Below are 19,170 nucleotides of genomic sequence, written 5' to 3'. Positions count from 1 at the left end.
TAAACGCAAGTTTATTCATTAATAAATACAATGTTTCAAAGCACAAAAGACAAATTTCAATCTATTACAAAAGGTAAAGTTGATTGTGTCAAAGATGTAAAGTTGAACAAGGATAAATATGGAAATTTTTGGATTAAACCAGAAATGAAAGATGAGATTAGCCCATCTATTATGTTCACAGGACGTGGGTTCTCTATTCCAGATAAACAATCATTGAAGGTTCATTTAACGAGTGTCTCACCACTTCTGATGGCTATTTATGAAAAGATTGGTGAACAATTGGACACCACTTCTTTAGAACTTAATGATAAGACCACAAACTCAAATAAAGGTGATGTGTGTATATTTTTTAATAGAACCCCCATTGAGGTCAATGATAAAATTATATCTGGTGAGATGACGTTCAGGTCAATCATAATTAAAGATTATTTGAAGATTACCTTCAATGTTAAAAATATTATTATTCAAAAAGATGTTGAGAGAAAATATGTTGGGATCAATGGAAAAATTATGACCGGGTCCCAAAAATGAATTTAGTTTAAGTAAAAACATCCTATATAAATGGAAGAGTTTAAACAAGCTATAGAAGACCGTAGAGGGTGGATCATTCAAAATTGTTTAACTGAGAAAGGAGAAAAAGAACTCCAAAGAGACATTCTAAAGGTTGTTAAAAAATATGCTAGAAAACAGGGATTAGAAAAAATATATAATCATCTTCACCCCAACACACCTCTCCCATCTTCATCTGAATCCGAATCAGAAAATGAAGAATTGTAGCTCTATAAATGAGTAATTATAATTTAGAAGATTTTTTAGATTCATGGGATTATTCAGATTCTGACTCTGATGATCTCACAAGTCATGATAGTGATGGAGAAACAATTGGGGATGAAGATTCCTATGATTCCGATAACCTGTGCTCAACTGATGAATATGAGTCAAGCTTTATTGATGATGACACAACGAGTGATTTCTCAAGCTTCCTTGAATCTCAAAGTTCTGAGTCAGATTAAAAGTTGGCTTGGTGCCAAATGTGCGTGGCTTTAAGGAAAGATACAAAGATAAATGAGTGCCAAAATCTCACGAGATTGTTCACCTATAAATATGACTTTTTGTGAAAAATGCAACGTGTCAGTTAAGTTTATTTATCAACATAATAAAACTAAAAAACATCTTGGGGTAAATAAGAATGATTTAGTTGGACAGGAAAAAATAAAGTGTGAGCCTTGTAAAAAATTTATAAATAAATCTAGTTTTAAAAGACATTTAACCACTGCTGGTCATGCAAAAAAATTAGCTCCCCCCTCATTAACCATGAGATGCAACAAGTGCCAAAAAGATATTCTAAAAGCTGGATATAAGATACACCTAAAAACTGCTTCTCATCGGAAAAAATTGTTTAGTGTTTCTAGACAAGACAACGCATTTAAGAACCACGTTAAAATTATAAGATTTTCTTTTGATGAATCAGATACAGATAATTTTAATGAAAACTTTGGGAATATTAGACCTGAACTTAGGAAATTCTTTGAAAAAACTTTTAAGGAAATGGGTCCATTTAAATATTATTTTGGGATAAACTATAAATCAACAAAAGATGGGGAGACTCATGATATTTATAAGAGGTGTGATAATAAATATATTGTAAATGCTAATGAAAATTTTGAAGATTTTGGAGAAGATTTACACCCCGGGTTAGAAAGCCATGATTATAGTGGTTGGGATGCAATGCTTGGTGTACAAAGTGGAGGGGTTATTGGTGGAACAAACTCTGTTGATGTTCATGTTGTTAGCTCTGGGCCTCTTAGTGGATCATCTTACATTGATCTTCCACAAAAAATTAGGGGGAAACAGGCTATAATCAATATAAAAAATAATGATAATAAATGTTTTATCTGGTCTATTCTTGCACATCTTCACCCAGTTGACCATGGGAAAAATCCACATAGAGCTTCAAAATATTATAAGTATGAGAATGAGTTAAAATTGGGAAATATTCAGATGCCGATGAAAGTTAAAGATGTAAAGAGATTTGAAAAGTTAAATAACATGTCTGTTAATGTTTATGGGTTAACTGATAATTTGAATGTTCAACCAATTTATTTCTCAAGAGATCTGAAGACAATAAATATTAATCTTCTTTTGATAAAGGATGGAGATAATTCACATTATGTACTTATTAAAGATTTTGCAAAGTTAGTAAGAACACAGTTAACAAAGAGAACAAACAAAATTCATGTGTGCCCAAGATGTCTAAATTGGTTTAAGACAAAGGAGCGGTTAGGAAGACATTCTAAATATTGTAGTGAACATAAATCAACGGTTGTTAAGATGCCAGACAAGGGTTCTTCAATTTATTTTAAAGACACAGAGAAAACAATTAAACACCCATTTGTTATATATGCTGATTTTGAGAGCATCCTACAAAAATGTAATGATGGTGGAAAATATCAAGAGCACATTCCTTGTGGTTTCTGTTATTATATTAAATCTGGAATTGGTGATGAATTAAATAAAGTAGTTGGATACCGGGGGCCAAAGGCTCCTGAAAAATTTGTAGAAAATCTTGAAAATGATTGTATTCGATTAACAAAAATTATCATGGAGAATAAAAAAATTAAAGAAAAACCAAAGTTTATACCTGTGTTTCTACATAATAATTCTCATTATGACACACATCTTTTTATAAGAGAGTTGGCAAAAACGACTGGAAAAATAACAGCAATTCCAAGTACAGATCAAAATTATATTTCTTACACAAAGATAATCCCATCAAGTCCATTAACCAAAATAAGATTTCTTGACTCCTTTAAATTTATGGCAAGTGGTTTGGGAAATCTTGTAAACAATCTAAAGTCATTTCCTAATCTTGAAGGAGCTTTTGAAAACACAAATTTATTAACTCAAAAGGGAATTTATCCATATGACTACATGGATTCGTTTGAAAGGTTCAACGATACACAGTTGCCAAGCAAAGATGATTTTTGGAATGAACTCAACAATATTGGGATAACGGATAAAGAATATGAACACGCTCAAAATGTTTGGAAAGAACATGGGATTAAAAACATGGGGGGTTATCATGATTTGTATTTGAAAACGGATGTCCTTCTTTTGGCTGACGTTTTTGAATCATTCCGTGATATTTGTTTAAAGGGATATGAACTAGACCCAGCACATTATTTTACATCTCCAGGATTAGCATGGAGCGCAATGTTAAAGATGACGAAACAAGAAATTGATTTAATTACAGATGTTGATATGCTCCTAATGATTGAGAAGGCAAAACGTGGAGGAATTTCCCAGGTTTGTAAAAAGAGATATGCGAAAGCAAACAACAAGTATCTTCAAGATTATGATTCCAAGAAAAAGAGCTCTTTCTTGATGTATTATGATGCGAATAACTTGTATGGTTGGGCAATGTCCCAAGCTGTTCCATATGGTGGGTTAGAATGGGTTTCAAAGAAAGATGAACAAGAAGTTTTTAATGAGCTATTAAATAACACGCAAGAGGATCTTGATGATTGGAAGGTTGGGTATTATTTTGAAGTCGACTTAAAATACCCAAAAGAACTCCATTCAAAACATCAGGATCTTCCATTTGCTTGTTCAAAGGGTACGCCTCAAAAAGAATGGTTGAGTGATTATCAAAAGTCATTTAATGTTAAGACAACAACAGAGAAACTTTTAACAACATTATTTGATAAAAAGAATTATGTTCTCCACCAGAGAAATCTTCTTCAGTGTATCAATAACGGATTAGTTGTGGAAAAAATTCATAGAATAATAAAATTTAAGCAGAGTCATTGGTTGGCAAAATATATTGACTACAACACTCAGATGAGAACAAAGGGAACAACTCCATTTGAGAAAGATTTTTATAAGTTAATGAATAATTCAGTGTTTGGTAAGACGATGGAAAATGTTAGAAATAGGAGGGATATCAGATTAACAACAACATGGAAACAGGCCTCTAGGTTAATCAACAAGCCAAACTTTGCTAGTATAACAATTTTTGATGAAAACTTTTGTGGGATCAATATGCTAAGGGAAGAAATTAAAATGGATAAGCCGATCTACATTGGGACTACAGTTCTTGATTTATCAAAGTCCTTGATGTATGATTTTTATTATAAGAATCTGAAACCAAAATATAATGAAAAAGTTGAGCTGATGTATATGGACACAGACAGCTTTATATTGGATATCAAAACTGATGATGTTTTTAAAGACATGATAAATAATTCTGAAGTATATGACACGAGTAATTACCTTGGGTTTAAAGATGGGAGGAAAGAGGCCTTCTCAAAAGCCAATGAAAAAGTTATTGGAAAATTTAAAGATGACCTTGGAGGAAAAATTATGAGTGAATTTATTGGCCTTAGAGCAAAGTCATATGCGTATAGATATTTTGATGGGGATAAACTTGAAACTGGTAAAAAGCTAAAGGGAATAAAGAAGGGGGTTATAAAACAAACTCTCGGATTTGATGATTATAAAAACACGATGGATACAAAGGAGGTTGTGTACAGAAATATTAAAGGAATAAGAAGTTATAAACATAAAATATATTCCGAGAAAGTTCTTAAGAAGGCACTTGGTGCATATGATGATAAACGATATTTAAATAATGATGGGAACACATCGGTTCCTTTTGGATATCATGCCTCTTGCTAAAAGGGGGATGTACAATGGAAGTATAGATAATCTACTAAATCTAATTTGCTCAAAGGATCACCTCGATACATGAGTCAATGGGTAATAAACAGAAGGATAATAAACGGGGGATCACAGGTAGGTGGATTTTAGAGCCTCGATACATGAGCAGTGGGATCATAGACAAACAGTGAACCTCGATATAGGAGGATAATAAACGGGGGATCACAGGTAAGGGGGATAATAGGTGAGGGATCCCTGGCAGAGGGGGTAATAAACAGAAGGACCAAAGGACCGCAAACAATCAGTGAACCCTGTATTGCCTCACCGTTGGCGAGGCTAGAGAATTACTAACTTGATAACTTTTTTTAAAGACGCCGCTCGGCTTCGCCTTCGCTTTGTCTTATAAAAAAGTTATATCACCCCGTCAAACTAGCATGGTGTATGGCGAAAAAAAGGTGAGGATTTCCCAAAAACCCACTTTAAAAAACACACGATTTGGGGCAAAATAACAACGATTTTAGGACTTTTGGGCCATTTTTCAGCGATTTTGTGCCTTTTCACCCCCTTTTCTAGTCAAAAAGCCCCATTTTAGGTGTCCCAGTGGGTTTGGGTGCGGGTGTCCCAGTATCAACCTTTTTCCCCTACTAACACAAGTGCGAAAAGTGGCTTTTCAACACTATCACAAGTGCAAAAAGTGTTTTTTCCACACTAATACAAGTGCAAAAGTGGTTTCCTGCACTAACACAAGTGCGAAAAGTGGTTTTTCAACACTAACACAAGTGTGATTTTTCAACACTAACACAAGTGCGAAAAGTGGTTTTTCCACACTAATACAAGTGCAAAAGTGGTTTCCTGCACCAACACAAGTGCGAAAAGTGGTATTTCAACACTAACACAAGTGCGAAAAGTGGTTTTTCCACACTAATACAAGTGCAAAAGTGGTTTCCTGCACCAACACAAGTGCGAAAAGTGGTTTTTCAACACTAACACAAGTGCGAAAAGTGGTTTTTCAACACTAACACAAGTGCGAAAAGTGGTTCTTCAACACTAACACAAGTGCGAAAAGTGTTTTTTCCACACTAATACAAGTGCAAAAGTGGTTTCCTGCACCAACACAAGTGCAAAAAGTGGTTTTTCAACACTAACACAAGTGCGAAAAGTGGTTTTTCAACACTATCACAAGTGCAAAAAGTGTTTTTTCCACACTAATACAAGTGCAAAAGTGGTTTCCTGCACCAACACAAGTGTGAAAAGTGGTTTTTCAACACTAACACAAGTGCGAAAAGTGGTTTTTCAACACTAACACAAGTGCGAAAAGTGGTTTTTCAACACTATCACAAGTGCAAAAAGTGTTTTTTCCACACTAATACAAGTGCAAAAGTGGTTTCCTGCACCAACACAAGTGCAAAAAGTGGTTTTTCAACACTAACACAAGTGCGAAAAGTGGTTTTTCAACACTAACACAAGTGCGAAAAGTGGTTTTTCAACACTATCACAAGTGCAAAAAGTGTTTTTTCCACACTAATACAAGTGCAAAAGTGGTTTTCCTGCACCAACACAAGTGCGAAAAGTGGTTTTTCAACACTAACACAAGTGCGAAAAGTGGTTTTTCAACACTAACACAAGTGCGAAAAGTGGTTTTTCAACACTAACACAAGTGCGAAAAGTGGTTTTTCCACACGAATACAAGTGCAAAAGTGGTTTCCTGCACCAACACAAGTGCGAAACGTGGTTTTTCAACACTAACACAAGTGCGAAAAGTGGTTTTTCAACACTAACACAGGTGCGAAAAGTGGTTTTTCAACACTAACACAAGTGCGAAAAGTGGTTTTTCAACACTAACACAAGTGCGAAAAGTGTTTTTTCTACACTAATACAAGTGCAAAAGTGGTTTCCTGCACCAACACAAGTGCGAAAAGTGGTTTTTCAACACTAACACAAGTGCGAAAAGTGGTTTTTCAACACTATCACAAGTGCAAAAAGTGTTTTTTCCACACTAATACAAGTGCAAATGTGGTTTCCTGCACCAACACAAGTGCGAAATGTGGTTTTTCAACACTAACACAAGTGCGAAAAGTGGTTTTTCAACACTAACACAAGTGCGAAAAGTGGTTTTTCAACACTAACACAAGTGCGAAAAGTGGTTTTTCAACACTATCACAAGTGCAAAAAGTGTTTTTTCCACACTAATACAAGTGCAAAAGTGGTTTCCTGCACGAACACAAGTGCGAAAAGTCGTTTTTCAACACTAACACAAGTGCGAAAAGTGGTTTTTCAACACTAACACAAGTGCGAAAAGTGGTTTTTCAACACTAACACAAGTGCGAAAAGTGGTTTTTCCACACTAATACAAGTGCAAAAGTGGTTTCCTGCACCAACACAAGTGTGAAACGTGGTTTTTCAACACTAACACAAGTGCGAAAAGTGGTTTTTCAACACTAACACAAATGCGAAAAGTGGTTTTTCAACACTATCACAAGTGCAAAAGGTGTTTTTTCCACACTAATACATGTGCAAAAGTGGTTTCCTGCACCAACACAAGTGCAAAAAGTGGTTTTTCAACACTAACACAAGTGTGAAAAGTGGTTTTTCAACACTATCACAAGTGCAAAAAGTGTTTTTTCCACACTAATACAAGTGCAAAAGTGGTTTCCTGAACCAACACAAGTGCAAAAAGTGTTTTTTCCACACTAATACAAGTGCAAAAGTGGTTTCCTGAACAAACACAAGTGCGAAAAGTGGTTTTTCAACACTAACACAAGTGCGAAAAGTGGTTTTTCAACACTATCACAAGTGCAAAAAGTGTTTTTTCCACACTAATACAAGTGCAAAAGTGGTTTCCTGCATCAACACAAGTGCGAAAAGTGGTTTTTCAACACTAACACAAGTGCGAAAAGTGGTTTTTCAACACTAACACAAGTGCGAAAAGTGGTTTTTCAACACTAACACAAGTGCGAAAAGTGGTTTTTCCACACTAATACAAGTGCAAAAGTGGTTTTTCAACACTATCACAAGTGCAAAAAGTATTTTTTCCACACTAATACAAGTGCAAAAGTTGTTTCCTGCACCAACACAATTGCGAAAAGTGGTTTTTCAACACTAACACAAGTGCGAAAGGTGGTTTTTCAACACTAACACAAGTGCGAAAAGTGGTTTTTCAACACTATCACAAGTGCAAAAAGTGTTTTTTCCACACTAATACAAGTGCAAAAGTGGTTTCCTGCACCAACACAAGTGCGAAAAGTGGTTTTTCAACACTAACACAAGTGCGAAAAGTGGTTTTTCAACACTAACACAAGTGCGAAAAGTGGTTTTTCCACACGAATACAAGTGCAAAAGTGGTTTCCTGCACCAACACAAGTGCGAAACGTGGTTTTTCAACACTAACACAAGTGCGAAAAGTGGTTTTTCAACACTATCACAAGTGCAAAAGGTGTTTTTTCCACACTAATACATGTGCAAAAGTGGTTTCCTGCACCAACACAAGTGCAAAAAGTGGTTTTTCAACACTAACACAAGTGTGAAAAGTGGTTTTTCAACACTATCACAAGTGCAAAAAGTGTTTTTTCCACACTAATACAAGTGCAAAGGTGGTTTCCTGAACAAACACAAGTGCGAAAAGTGGTTTTTCAACACTAACACAAGTGCGAAAAGTGGTTTTTCAACACTATCACAAGTGCAAAAAGTGTTTTTTCCACACTAATACAAGTGCAAAAGTGGTTTCCTGCATCAACACAAGTGCGAAAAGTGGTTTTTCAACACTAACACAAGTGCGAAAAGTGGTTTTTCAACACTAACACAAGTGCGAAAAGTGGTTTTTCAACACTAACACAAGTGCGAAAAGTGGTTTTTCCACACTAATACAAGTGCAAAAGTGGTTTTTCAACACTATCACAAGTGCAAAAAGTATTTTTTCCACACTAATACAAGTGCAAAAGTTGTTTCCTGCACCAACACAAGTGCGAAAAGTGGTTTTTCAACACTAACACAAGTGCGAAAGGTGGTTTTTCAACACTAACACAAGTGCGAAAAGTGGTTTTTCAACACTATCACAAGTGCAAAAAGTGTTTTTTCCACACTAATACAAGTGCAAAAGTGGTTTCCTGCACCAACACAAGTGCGAAAAGTGGTTTTTCAACACTAACACAAGTGCGAAAAGTGGTTTTTCAACACTATCACAAGTGCAAAAAGTGTTTTTTCCACACTAATACAAGTGCAAAAGTGGTTTCCTGCACCAACACAAGTGTGAAAAGTGGTTTTTCAACACTAACACAAGTGCGAAAAGTGGTTTTTCAACACTAACACAAGTGCGAAAAGTGGTTTTTCAACACTATCATAAGTGCAAAAAGTGTTTTTTCCACACTAATACAAGTGCAAAAGTGGTTTCCTGCACCAACACAAGTGCAAAAAGTGGTTTTTCAACACTAACACAAGTGCGAAAAGTGGTTTTTCAACACTAACACAAGTGCGAAAAGTGGTTTTTCAACACTATCACAAGTGCAAAAAGTGTTTTTTCCACACTAATACAAGTGCAAAAGTGGTTTTCCTGCACCAACACAAGTGCGAAAAGTGGTTTTTCAACACTAACACAAGTGCGAAAAGTGGTTTTTCAACACTAACACAAGTGCGAAAAGTGGTTTTTCAACACTAACACAAGTGCGAAAAGTGGTTTTTCCACACGAATACAAGTGCAAAAGTGGTTTCCTGCACCAACACAAGTGCGAAACGTGGTTTTTCAACACTAACACAAGTGCGAAAAGTGGTTTTTCAACACTAACACAGGTGCGAAAAGTGGTTTTTCAACACTAACACAAGTGCGAAAAGTGGTTTTTCAACACTAACACAAGTGCGAAAAGTGTTTTTTCTACACTAATACAAGTGCAAAAGTGGTTTCCTGCACCAACACAAGTGCGAAAAGTGGTTTTTCAACACTAACACAAGTGCGAAAAGTGGTTTTTCAACACTATCACAAGTGCAAAAAGTGTTTTTTCCACACTAATACAAGTGCAAATGTGGTTTCCTGCACCAACACAAGTGCGAAATGTGGTTTTTCAACACTAACACAAGTGCGAAAAGTGGTTTTTCAACACTAACACAAGTGCGAAAAGTGGTTTTTCAACACTAACACAAGTGCGAAAAGTGGTTTTTCAACACTATCACAAGTGCAAAAAGTGTTTTTTCCACACTAATACAAGTGCAAAAGTGGTTTCCTGCACCAACACAAGTGCGAAAAGTCGTTTTTCAACACTAACACAAGTGCGAAAAGTGGTTTTTCAACACTAACACAAGTGCGAAAAGTGGTTTTTCAACACTAACACAAGTGCGAAAAGTGGTTTTTCCACACTAATACAAGTGCAAAAGTGGTTTCCTGCACCAACACAAGTGTGAAACGTGGTTTTTCAACACTAACACAAGTGCGAAAAGTGGTTTTTCAACACTAACACAAATGCGAAAAGTGGTTTTTCAACACTATCACAAGTGCAAAAGGTGTTTTTTCCACACTAATACATGTGCAAAAGTGGTTTCCTGCACCAACACAAGTGCAAAAAGTGGTTTTTCAACACTAACACAAGTGTGAAAAGTGGTTTTTCAACACTATCACAAGTGCAAAAAGTGTTTTTTCCACACTAATACAAGTGCAAAAGTGGTTTCCTGAACCAACACAAGTGCAAAAAGTGTTTTTTCCACACTAATACAAGTGCAAAAGTGGTTTCCTGAACAAACACAAGTGCGAAAAGTGGTTTTTCAACACTAACACAAGTGCGAAAAGTGGTTTTTCAACACTATCACAAGTGCAAAAAGTGTTTTTTCCACACTAATACAAGTGCAAAAGTGGTTTCCTGCATCAACACAAGTGCGAAAAGTGGTTTTTCAACACTAACACAAGTGCGAAAAGTGGTTTTTCAACACTAACACAAGTGCGAAAAGTGGTTTTTCAACACTAACACAAGTGCGAAAAGTGGTTTTTCCACACTAATACAAGTGCAAAAGTGGTTTTTCAACACTATCACAAGTGCAAAAAGTATTTTTTCCACACTAATACAAGTGCAAAAGTTGTTTCCTGCACCAACACAATTGCGAAAAGTGGTTTTTCAACACTAACACAAGTGCGAAAGGTGGTTTTTCAACACTAACACAAGTGCGAAAAGTGGTTTTTCAACACTATCACAAGTGCAAAAAGTGTTTTTTCCACACTAATACAAGTGCAAAAGTGGTTTCCTGCACCAACACAAGTGCGAAAAGTGGTTTTTCAACACTAACACAAGTGCGAAAAGTGGTTTTTCAACACTAACACAAGTGCGAAAAGTGGTTTTCCCACACGAATACAAGTGCAAAAGTGGTTTCCTGCACCAACACAAGTGCGAAACGTGGTTTTTCAACACTAACACAAGTGCGAAAAGTGGTTTTTCAACACTATCACAAGTGCAAAAGGTGTTTTTTCCACACTAATACATGTGCAAAAGTGGTTTCCTGCACCAACACAAGTGCAAAAAGTGGTTTTTCAACACTAACACAAGTGTGAAAAGTGGTTTTTCAACACTATCACAAGTGCAAAAAGTGTTTTTTCCACACTAATACAAGTGCAAAAGTGGTTTCCTGAACAAACACAAGTGCGAAAAGTGGTTTTTCAACACTAACACAAGTGCGAAAAGTGGTTTTTCAACACTATCACAAGTGCAAAAAGTGTTTTTTCCACACTAATACAAGTGCAAAAGTGGTTTCCTGCATCAACACAAGTGCGAAAAGTGGTTTTTCAACACTAACACAAGTGCGAAAAGTGGTTTTTCAACACTAACACAAGTGCGAAAAGTGGTTTTTCAACACTAACACAAGTGCGAAAAGTGGTTTTTCCACACTAATACAAGTGCAAAAGTGGTTTTTCAACACTATCACAAGTGCAAAAAGTATTTTTTCCACACTAATACAAGTGCAAAAGTTGTTTCCTGCACCAACACAAGTGCGAAAAGTGGTTTTTCAACACTAACACAAGTGCGAAAGGTGGTTTTTCAACACTAACACAAGTGCGAAAAGTGGTTTTTCAACACTATCACAAGTGCAAAAAGTGTTTTTTCCACACTAATACAAGTGCAAAAGTGGTTTCCTGCACCAACACAAGTGCGAAAAGTGGTTTTTCAACACTAACTCAAGTGCTAAAAGTGGTTTTTCAACACTAACACAAGTGCGAAAAGTGGTTTTTCCACACGAATACAAGTGCAAAAGTGGTTTCCTGCACCAACACAAGTGCGAAACGTGGTTTTTCAACACTAACACAAGTGCGAAAAGTGGTTTTTCAACACTAACACAGGTGCGAAAAGTGGTTTTTCAACACTAACACAAGTGCGAAAAGTGGTTTTTCAACACTAACACAAGTGCGAAAAGTGTTTTTTCCACACTAATACAAGTGCAAAAGTGGTCTCCTGCACCAACACAAGTGCGAAAAGTGGTTTTTCAACACTAACACAAGTGCGAAAAGTGGTTTTTCAACACTATCACAAGTGCAAAAAGTGTTTTTTCCACACTAATACAAGTGCAAATGTGGTTTCCTGCACCAACACAAGTGCGAAATGTGGTTTTTCAACACTAACACAAGTGCGAAAAGTGGTTTTTCAACACTAACACAAGTGCGAAAAGTGGTTTTTCAACACTAACACAAGTGCGAAAAGTGGTTTTTCAACACTATCACAAGTGCAAAAAGTGTTTTTTCCACACTAATACAAGTGCAAAAATGGTTTCCTGCACCAACACAAGTGCGAAAAGTCGTTTTTCAACACTAACACAAGTGCGAAAAGTGGTTTTTCAACACTAACACAAGTGCGAAAAGTGGTTTTTCAACACTAACACAAGTGCGAAAAGTGGTTTTTTCCACACTAATACAAGTGCAAAAGTGGTTTCCTGCACCAACACAAGTGTGAAACGTGGTTTTTCAACACTAACACAACTGCGAAAAGTGGTTTTTCAACACTAACACAAATGTGAAAAGTGGTTTTTCAACACTATCACAAGTGCAAAAGGTGTTTTTTCCACACTAATACATGTGCAAAAGTGGTTTCCTGCACCAACACAAGTGCAAAAAGTGGTTTTTCAACACTAACACAAGTGTGAAAAGTGGTTTTTCAACACTATCACAAGTGCAAAAAGTGTTTTTTCCACACTAATACAAGTGCAAAAGTGGTTTCCTGAAGCAACACAAGTGCAAAAAGTGTTTTTTCCACACTAATACAAGTGCAAAAGTGGTTTCCTGAACAAACACAAGTGCGAAAAGTGGTTTTTCAACACTAACACAAGTGCGAAAGGTGGTTTTTCAACACTAACACAAGTGCGAAAAGTGGTTTTTCAACACTATCACAAGTGCAAAAAGTGTTTTTTCCACACTAATACAAGTGCAAAAGTGGTTTCCTGCACCAACACAAGTGCGAAAAGTGGTTTTTCAACACTAACACAAGTGCGAAAAGTGGTTTTTCAACACTAACACAAGTGCGAAAAGTGGTTTTTCCACACGAATACAAGTGCAAAAGTGGTTTCCTGCACCAACACAAGTGCGAAACGTGGTTTTTCAACACTAACACAAGTGCGAAAAGTGGTTTTTCAACACTATCACAAGTGCAAAAGGTGTTTTTTCCACACTAATACATGTGCAAAAGTGGTTTCCTGCACCAACACAAGTGCAAAAAGTGGTTTTTCAACACTAACACAAGTGTGAAAAGTGGTTTTTCAACACTATCACAAGTGCAAAAAGTGTTTTTTCCACACTAATACAAGTGCAAAAGTGGTTTCCTGAACAAACACAAGTGCGAAAAGTGGTTTTTCAACACTAACACAAGTGCGAAAAGTGGTTTTTCAACACTATCACAAGTGCAAAAAGTGTTTTTTCCACACTAATACAAGTGCAAAAGTGGTTTCCTGCATCAACACAAGTGCGAAAAGTGGTTTTTCAACACTAACACAAGTGCGAAAAGTGGTTTTTCAACACTAACACAAGTGCGAAAAGTGGTTTTTCAACACTAACACAAGTGCGAAAAGTGGTTTTTCCACACTAATACAAGTGCAAAAGTGGTTTTTCAACACTATCACAAGTGCAAAAAGTATTTTTTCCACACTAATACAAGTGCAAAAGTTGTTTCCTGCACCAACACAAGTGCGAAAAGTGGTTTTTCAACACTAACACAAGTGCGAAAGGTGGTTTTTCAACACTAACACAAGTGCGAAAAGTGGTTTTTCAACACTATCACAAGTGCAAAAAGTGTTTTTTCCACACTAATACAAGTGCAAAAGTGGTTTCCTGCACCAACACAAGTGCGAAAAGTGGTTTTTCAACACTAACACAAGTGCGAAAAGTGGTTTTTCAACACTATCACAAGTGCAAAAAGTGTTTTTTCCACACTAATACAAGTGCAAAAGTGGTTTCCTGCACCAACACAAGTGTGAAAAGTGGTTTTTCAACACTAACACAAGTGCGAAAAGTGGTTTTTCAACACTAACACAAGTGCGAAAAGTGGTTTTTCAACACTATCACAAGTGCAAAAAGTGTTTTTTCCACACTAATACAAGTGCAAAAGTGGTTTCCTGCACCAACACAAGTGCAAAAAGTGGTTTTTCAACACTAACACAAGTGTGAAAAGTGGTTTTTCAACACTAACACAAGTGCGAAAAGTGGTTTTTCAACACTATCACAAGTGCAAAAAGTGTTTTTTCCACACTAATACAAGTGCAAAAGTGGTTTTCCTGCACCAACACAAGTGCGAAAAGTGGTTTTTCAACACTAACACAAGTGCGAAAAGTGGTTTTTCAACACTAACACAAGTGCGAAAAGTGGTTTTTCAACACTAACACAAGTGCGAAAAGTGGTTTTTCCACACGAATACAAGTGCAAAAGTGGTTTCCTGCACCAACACAAGTGCGAAACGTGGTTTTTCAACACTAACACAAGTGCGAAAAGTGGTTTTTCAACACTAACACAGGTGCGAAAAGTGGTTTTTCAACACTAACACAAGTGCGAAAAGTGGTTTTTCAACACTAACACAAGTGCGAAAAGTGTTTTTTCTACACTAATACAAGTGCAAAAGTGGTTTCCTGCACCAACACAAGTGCGAAAAGTGGTTTTTCAACACTAACACAAGTGCGAAAAGTGGTTTTTCAACACTATCACAAGTGCAAAAAGTGTTTTTTCCACACTAATACAAGTGCAAATGTGGTTTCCTGCACCAACACAAGTGCGAAATGTGGTTTTTCAACACTAACACAAGTGCGAAAAGTGGTTTTTCAACACTAACACAAGTGCGAAAAGTGGTTTTTCAACACTAACACAAGTGCGAAAAGTGGTTTTTCAACACTATCACAAGTGCAAAAAGTGTTTTTTCCACACTAATACAAGTGCAAAAGTGGTTTCCTGCACCAACACAAGTGCGAAAAGTCGTTTTTCAACACTAACACAAGTGCGAAAAGTGGTTTTTCAACACTAACACAAGTGCGAAAAGTGGTTTTTCAACACTAACACAAGTGCGAAAAGTGGTTTTTCCACACTAATACAAGTGCAAAAGTGGTTTCCTGCACCAACACAAGTGTGAAACGTGGTTTTTCAACACTAACACAAGTGCGAAAAGTGGTTTTTCAACACTAACACAAATGCGAAAAGTGGTTTTTCAACACTATCACAAGTGCAAAAGGTGTTTTTTCCACACTAATACATGTGCAAAAGTGGTTTCCTGCACCAACACAAGTGCAAAAAGTGGTTTTTCAACACTAACACAAGTGTGAAAAGTGGTTTTTCAACACTATCACAAGTGCAAAAAGTGTTTTTTCCACACTAATACAAGTGCAAAAGTGGTTTCCTGAACCAACACAAGTGCAAAAAGTGTTTTTTCCACACTAATACAAGTGCAAAAGTGGTTTCCTGAACAAACACAAGTGCGAAAAGTGGTTTTTCAACACTAACACAAGTGCGAAAAGTGGTTTTTCAACACTATCACAAGTGCAAAAAGTGTTTTTTCCACACTAATACAAGTGCAAAAGTGGTTTCCTGCATCAACACAAGTGCGAAAAGTGGTTTTTCAACACTAACACAAGTGCGAAAAGTGGTTTTTCAACACTAACACAAGTGCGAAAAGTGGTTTTTCAACACTAACACAAGTGCGAAAAGTGGTTTTTCCACACTAATACAAGTGCAAAAGTGGTTTTTCAACACTATCACAAGTGCAAAAAGTATTTTTTCCACACTAATACAAGTGCAAAAGTTGTTTCCTGCACCAACACAATTGCGAAAAGTGGTTTTTCAACACTAACACAAGTGCGAAAGGTGGTTTTTCAACACTAACACAAGTGCGAAAAGTGGTTTTTCAACACTATCACAAGTGCAAAAAGTGTTTTTTCCACACTAATACAAGTGCAAAAGTGGTTTCCTGCACCAACACAAGTGCGAAAAGTGGTTTTTCAACACTAACACAAGTGCGAAAAGTGGTTTTTCAACACTAACACAAGTGCGAAAAGTGGTTTTTCCACACGAATACAAGTGCAAAAGTGGTTTCCTGCACCAACACAAGTGCGAAACGTGGTTTTTCAACACTAACACAAGTGCGAAAAGTGGTTTTTCAACACTATCACAAGTGCAAAAGGTGTTTTTTCCACACTAATACATGTGCAAAAGTGGTTTCCTGCACCAACACAAGTGCAAAAAGTGGTTTTTCAACACTAACACAAGTGTGAAAAGTGGTTTTTCAACACTATCACAAGTGCAAAAAGTGTTTTTTCCACACTAATACAAGTGCAAAAGTGGTTTCCTGAACAAACACAAGTGCGAAAAGTGGTTTTTCAACACTAACACAAGTGCGAAAAGTGGTTTTTCAACACTATCACAAGTGCAAAAAGTGTTTTTTCCACACTAATACAAGTGCAAAAGTGGTTTCCTGCATCAACACAAGTGCGAAAAGTGGTTTTTCAACACTAACACAAGTGCGAAAAGTGGTTTTTCAACACTAACACAAGTGCGAAAAGTGGTTTTTCAACACTAACACAAGTGCGAAAAGTGGTTTTTCCACACTAATACAAGTGCAAAAGTGGTTTTTCAACACTATCACAAGTGCAAAAAGTATTTTTTCCACACTAATACAAGTGCAAAAGTTGTTTCCTGCACCAACACAAGTGCGAAAAGTGGTTTTTCAACACTAACACAAGTGCGAAAGGTGGTTTTTCAACACTAACACAAGTGCGAAAAGTGGTTTTTCAACACTATCACAAGTGCAAAAAGTGTTTTTTTCACACTAATACAAGTGCAAAAGTGGTTTCCTGCACCAACACAAGTGCGAAAAGTGGTTTTTCAACACTAACTCAAGTGCTAAAAGTGGTTTTTCAACACTAACACAAGTGCGAAAAGTGGTTTTTCCACACGAATACAAGTGCAAAAGTGGTTTCCTGCACCAACACAAGTGCGAAACGTGGTTTTTCAACACTAACACAAGTGCGAAAAGTGGTTTTTCAACACTAACACAGGTGCGAAAAGTGGTTTTTCAACACTAACACAAGTGCGAAAAGTGGTTTTTCAACACTAACACAAGTGCGAAAAGTGTTTTTTCCACACTAATACAAGTGCAAAAGTGGTCTCCTGCACCAACACAAGTGCGAAAAGTGGTTTTTCAACACTAACACAAGTGCGAAAAGTGGTTTTTCAACACTATCACAAGTGCAAAAAGTGTTTTTTCCACACTAATACAAGTGCAAATGTGGTTTCCTGCACCAACACAAGTGCGAAATGTGGTTTTTCAACACTAACACAAGTGCGAAAAGTGGTTTTTCAACACTAACACAAGTGCGAAAAGTGGTTTTTCAACACTAACACAAGTGCGAAAAGTGGTTTTTCAACACTATCACAAGTGCAAAAAGTGTTTTTTCCACACTAATACAAGTGCAAAAATGGTTTCCTGCACCAACACAAGTGCGAAAAGTCGTTTTTCAACACTAACACAAGTGCGAAAAGTGGTTTTTCAACACTAACACAAGTGCGAAAAGTGGTTTTTCAACACTAACACAAGTGCGAAAAGTGGTTTTTTCCACACTAATACAAGTGCAAAAGTGGTTTCCTGCACCAACACAAGTGTGAAACGTGGTTTTTCAACACTAACACAACTGCGAAAAGTGGTTTTTCAACACTAACACAAATGTGAAAAGTGGTTTTTCAACACTATCACAAGTGCAAAAGGTGTTTTTTCCACACTAATACATGTGCAAAAGTGGTTTCCTGCACCAACACAAGTGCAAAAAGTGGTTTTTCAACACTAACACAAGTGTGAAAAGTGGTTTTTCAACACTATCACAAGTGCAAAAAGTGTTTTTTCCACACTAATACAAGTGCAAAAGTGGTTTCCTGAAGCAACACAAGTGCAAAAAGTGTTTTTTCCACACTAATACAAGTGCAAAAGTGGTTTCCTGAACAAACACAAGTGCGAAAAGTGGTTTTTCAACACTAACACAAGTGCGAAAAGTGGTTTTTCAACACTATCACAAGTGCAAAAAGTGTTTTTTCCACACTAATACAAGTGCAAAAGTGGTTTCCTGCATCAACACAAGTGCGAAAAGTGGTTTTTCAACACTAACACAAGTGCGAAAAGTGGTTTTTCAACACTAACACAAGTGCGAAAAGTGGTTTTTCAACACTAACACAAGTGTGAAAAGTGGTTTTTCCACACTAATACAAGTGCAAAAGTGGTTTTTCAACACTATCACAAGTGCAAAAAGTATTTTTTCCACACTAATACAAGTGCAAAAGTTGTTTCCTGCACCAACACAAGTGCGAAAAGTGGTTTTTCAACACTAACACAAGTGCGAAAGGTGCTTTTTCAACACTAACACAAGTGCGAAAAGTGGTTTTTCAACACTATCACAAGTGCAAAAAGTGTTTTTTCCACACTAATACAAGTGCAAAAGTGGTTTCCTGCACCAACACAAGTGCGAAAAGTGGTTTTTCAACACTAACACAAGTGCGAAAAGTGGTTTTTCAACACTAACACAAGTGCGAAAAGTGGTTTTTCAACACTAACACAAGTGCGAAAAGTGGTTTTTCAACACTATCACAAGTGCGAAAAGTGGTTTTTCAACACTATCACAAGTGCAAAAAGTGTTTTTTCCACACTAATACAAGTGCAAAAGTGGTTTCCTGCACCAACACAAGTGCGAAAAGTGGTTTTTCAACACTAACACAAGTGCGAAATGTGGTTTTTCAACAATATCACAAGTGCAAAAAGTGTTTTTTCCACACTAATACAAGTGCAAAAGTGGTTTCCTGCACCAACACAAGTGCGAAAAGTGGTTTTTCAACACTAACACAAGTGCGAAAAGTGGTTTTTCAACACTAACACAAGTGCGAAAAGTGGTTTTTCAACACTAACACAGGTGCGAAAAGTGGTTTTTCAACACTATCACATGTGCAAAAGTGTTTTTTCCACACTAATACAAGTGCAAAAGTGGTTTCCTGCACCAACACATGTGCGAAAAGTGGTTTTTCAACACTAACACAAGTGCGAA

General features: G+C 36.6%; 1 protein-coding gene across 1 annotated transcript; it reads left to right on the top strand.

The window, feature by feature from the left end:
- Nucleotides 1-1,155: 1,155 nt before the first annotated feature.
- Nucleotides 1,156-5,283, top strand: LOC144889143 (uncharacterized; the record flags this gene model as incomplete). Its single annotated transcript, XM_078769093.1, has 5 exons — nucleotides 1,156-3,531; nucleotides 3,616-4,600; nucleotides 4,733-4,794; nucleotides 5,031-5,114; nucleotides 5,233-5,283. Coding segments are annotated over exons 1-5 (3,399 nt in total), but the record flags the coding sequence as incomplete, so codon positions are not given.
- Nucleotides 5,284-19,170: the final 13,887 nt, after the last annotated feature.

The sequence above is a fragment of the Myxine glutinosa genome, unplaced genomic scaffold (genome assembly GCF_964187855.1).
Source record: "Myxine glutinosa unplaced genomic scaffold, kmMyxGlut1.1 SCAFFOLD_1112, whole genome shotgun sequence".
Classification (NCBI taxonomy): Eukaryota; Metazoa; Chordata; class Myxini; order Myxiniformes; family Myxinidae; genus Myxine; species Myxine glutinosa.
This window is presented reverse-complemented; position numbering and strand designations above follow the sequence as displayed.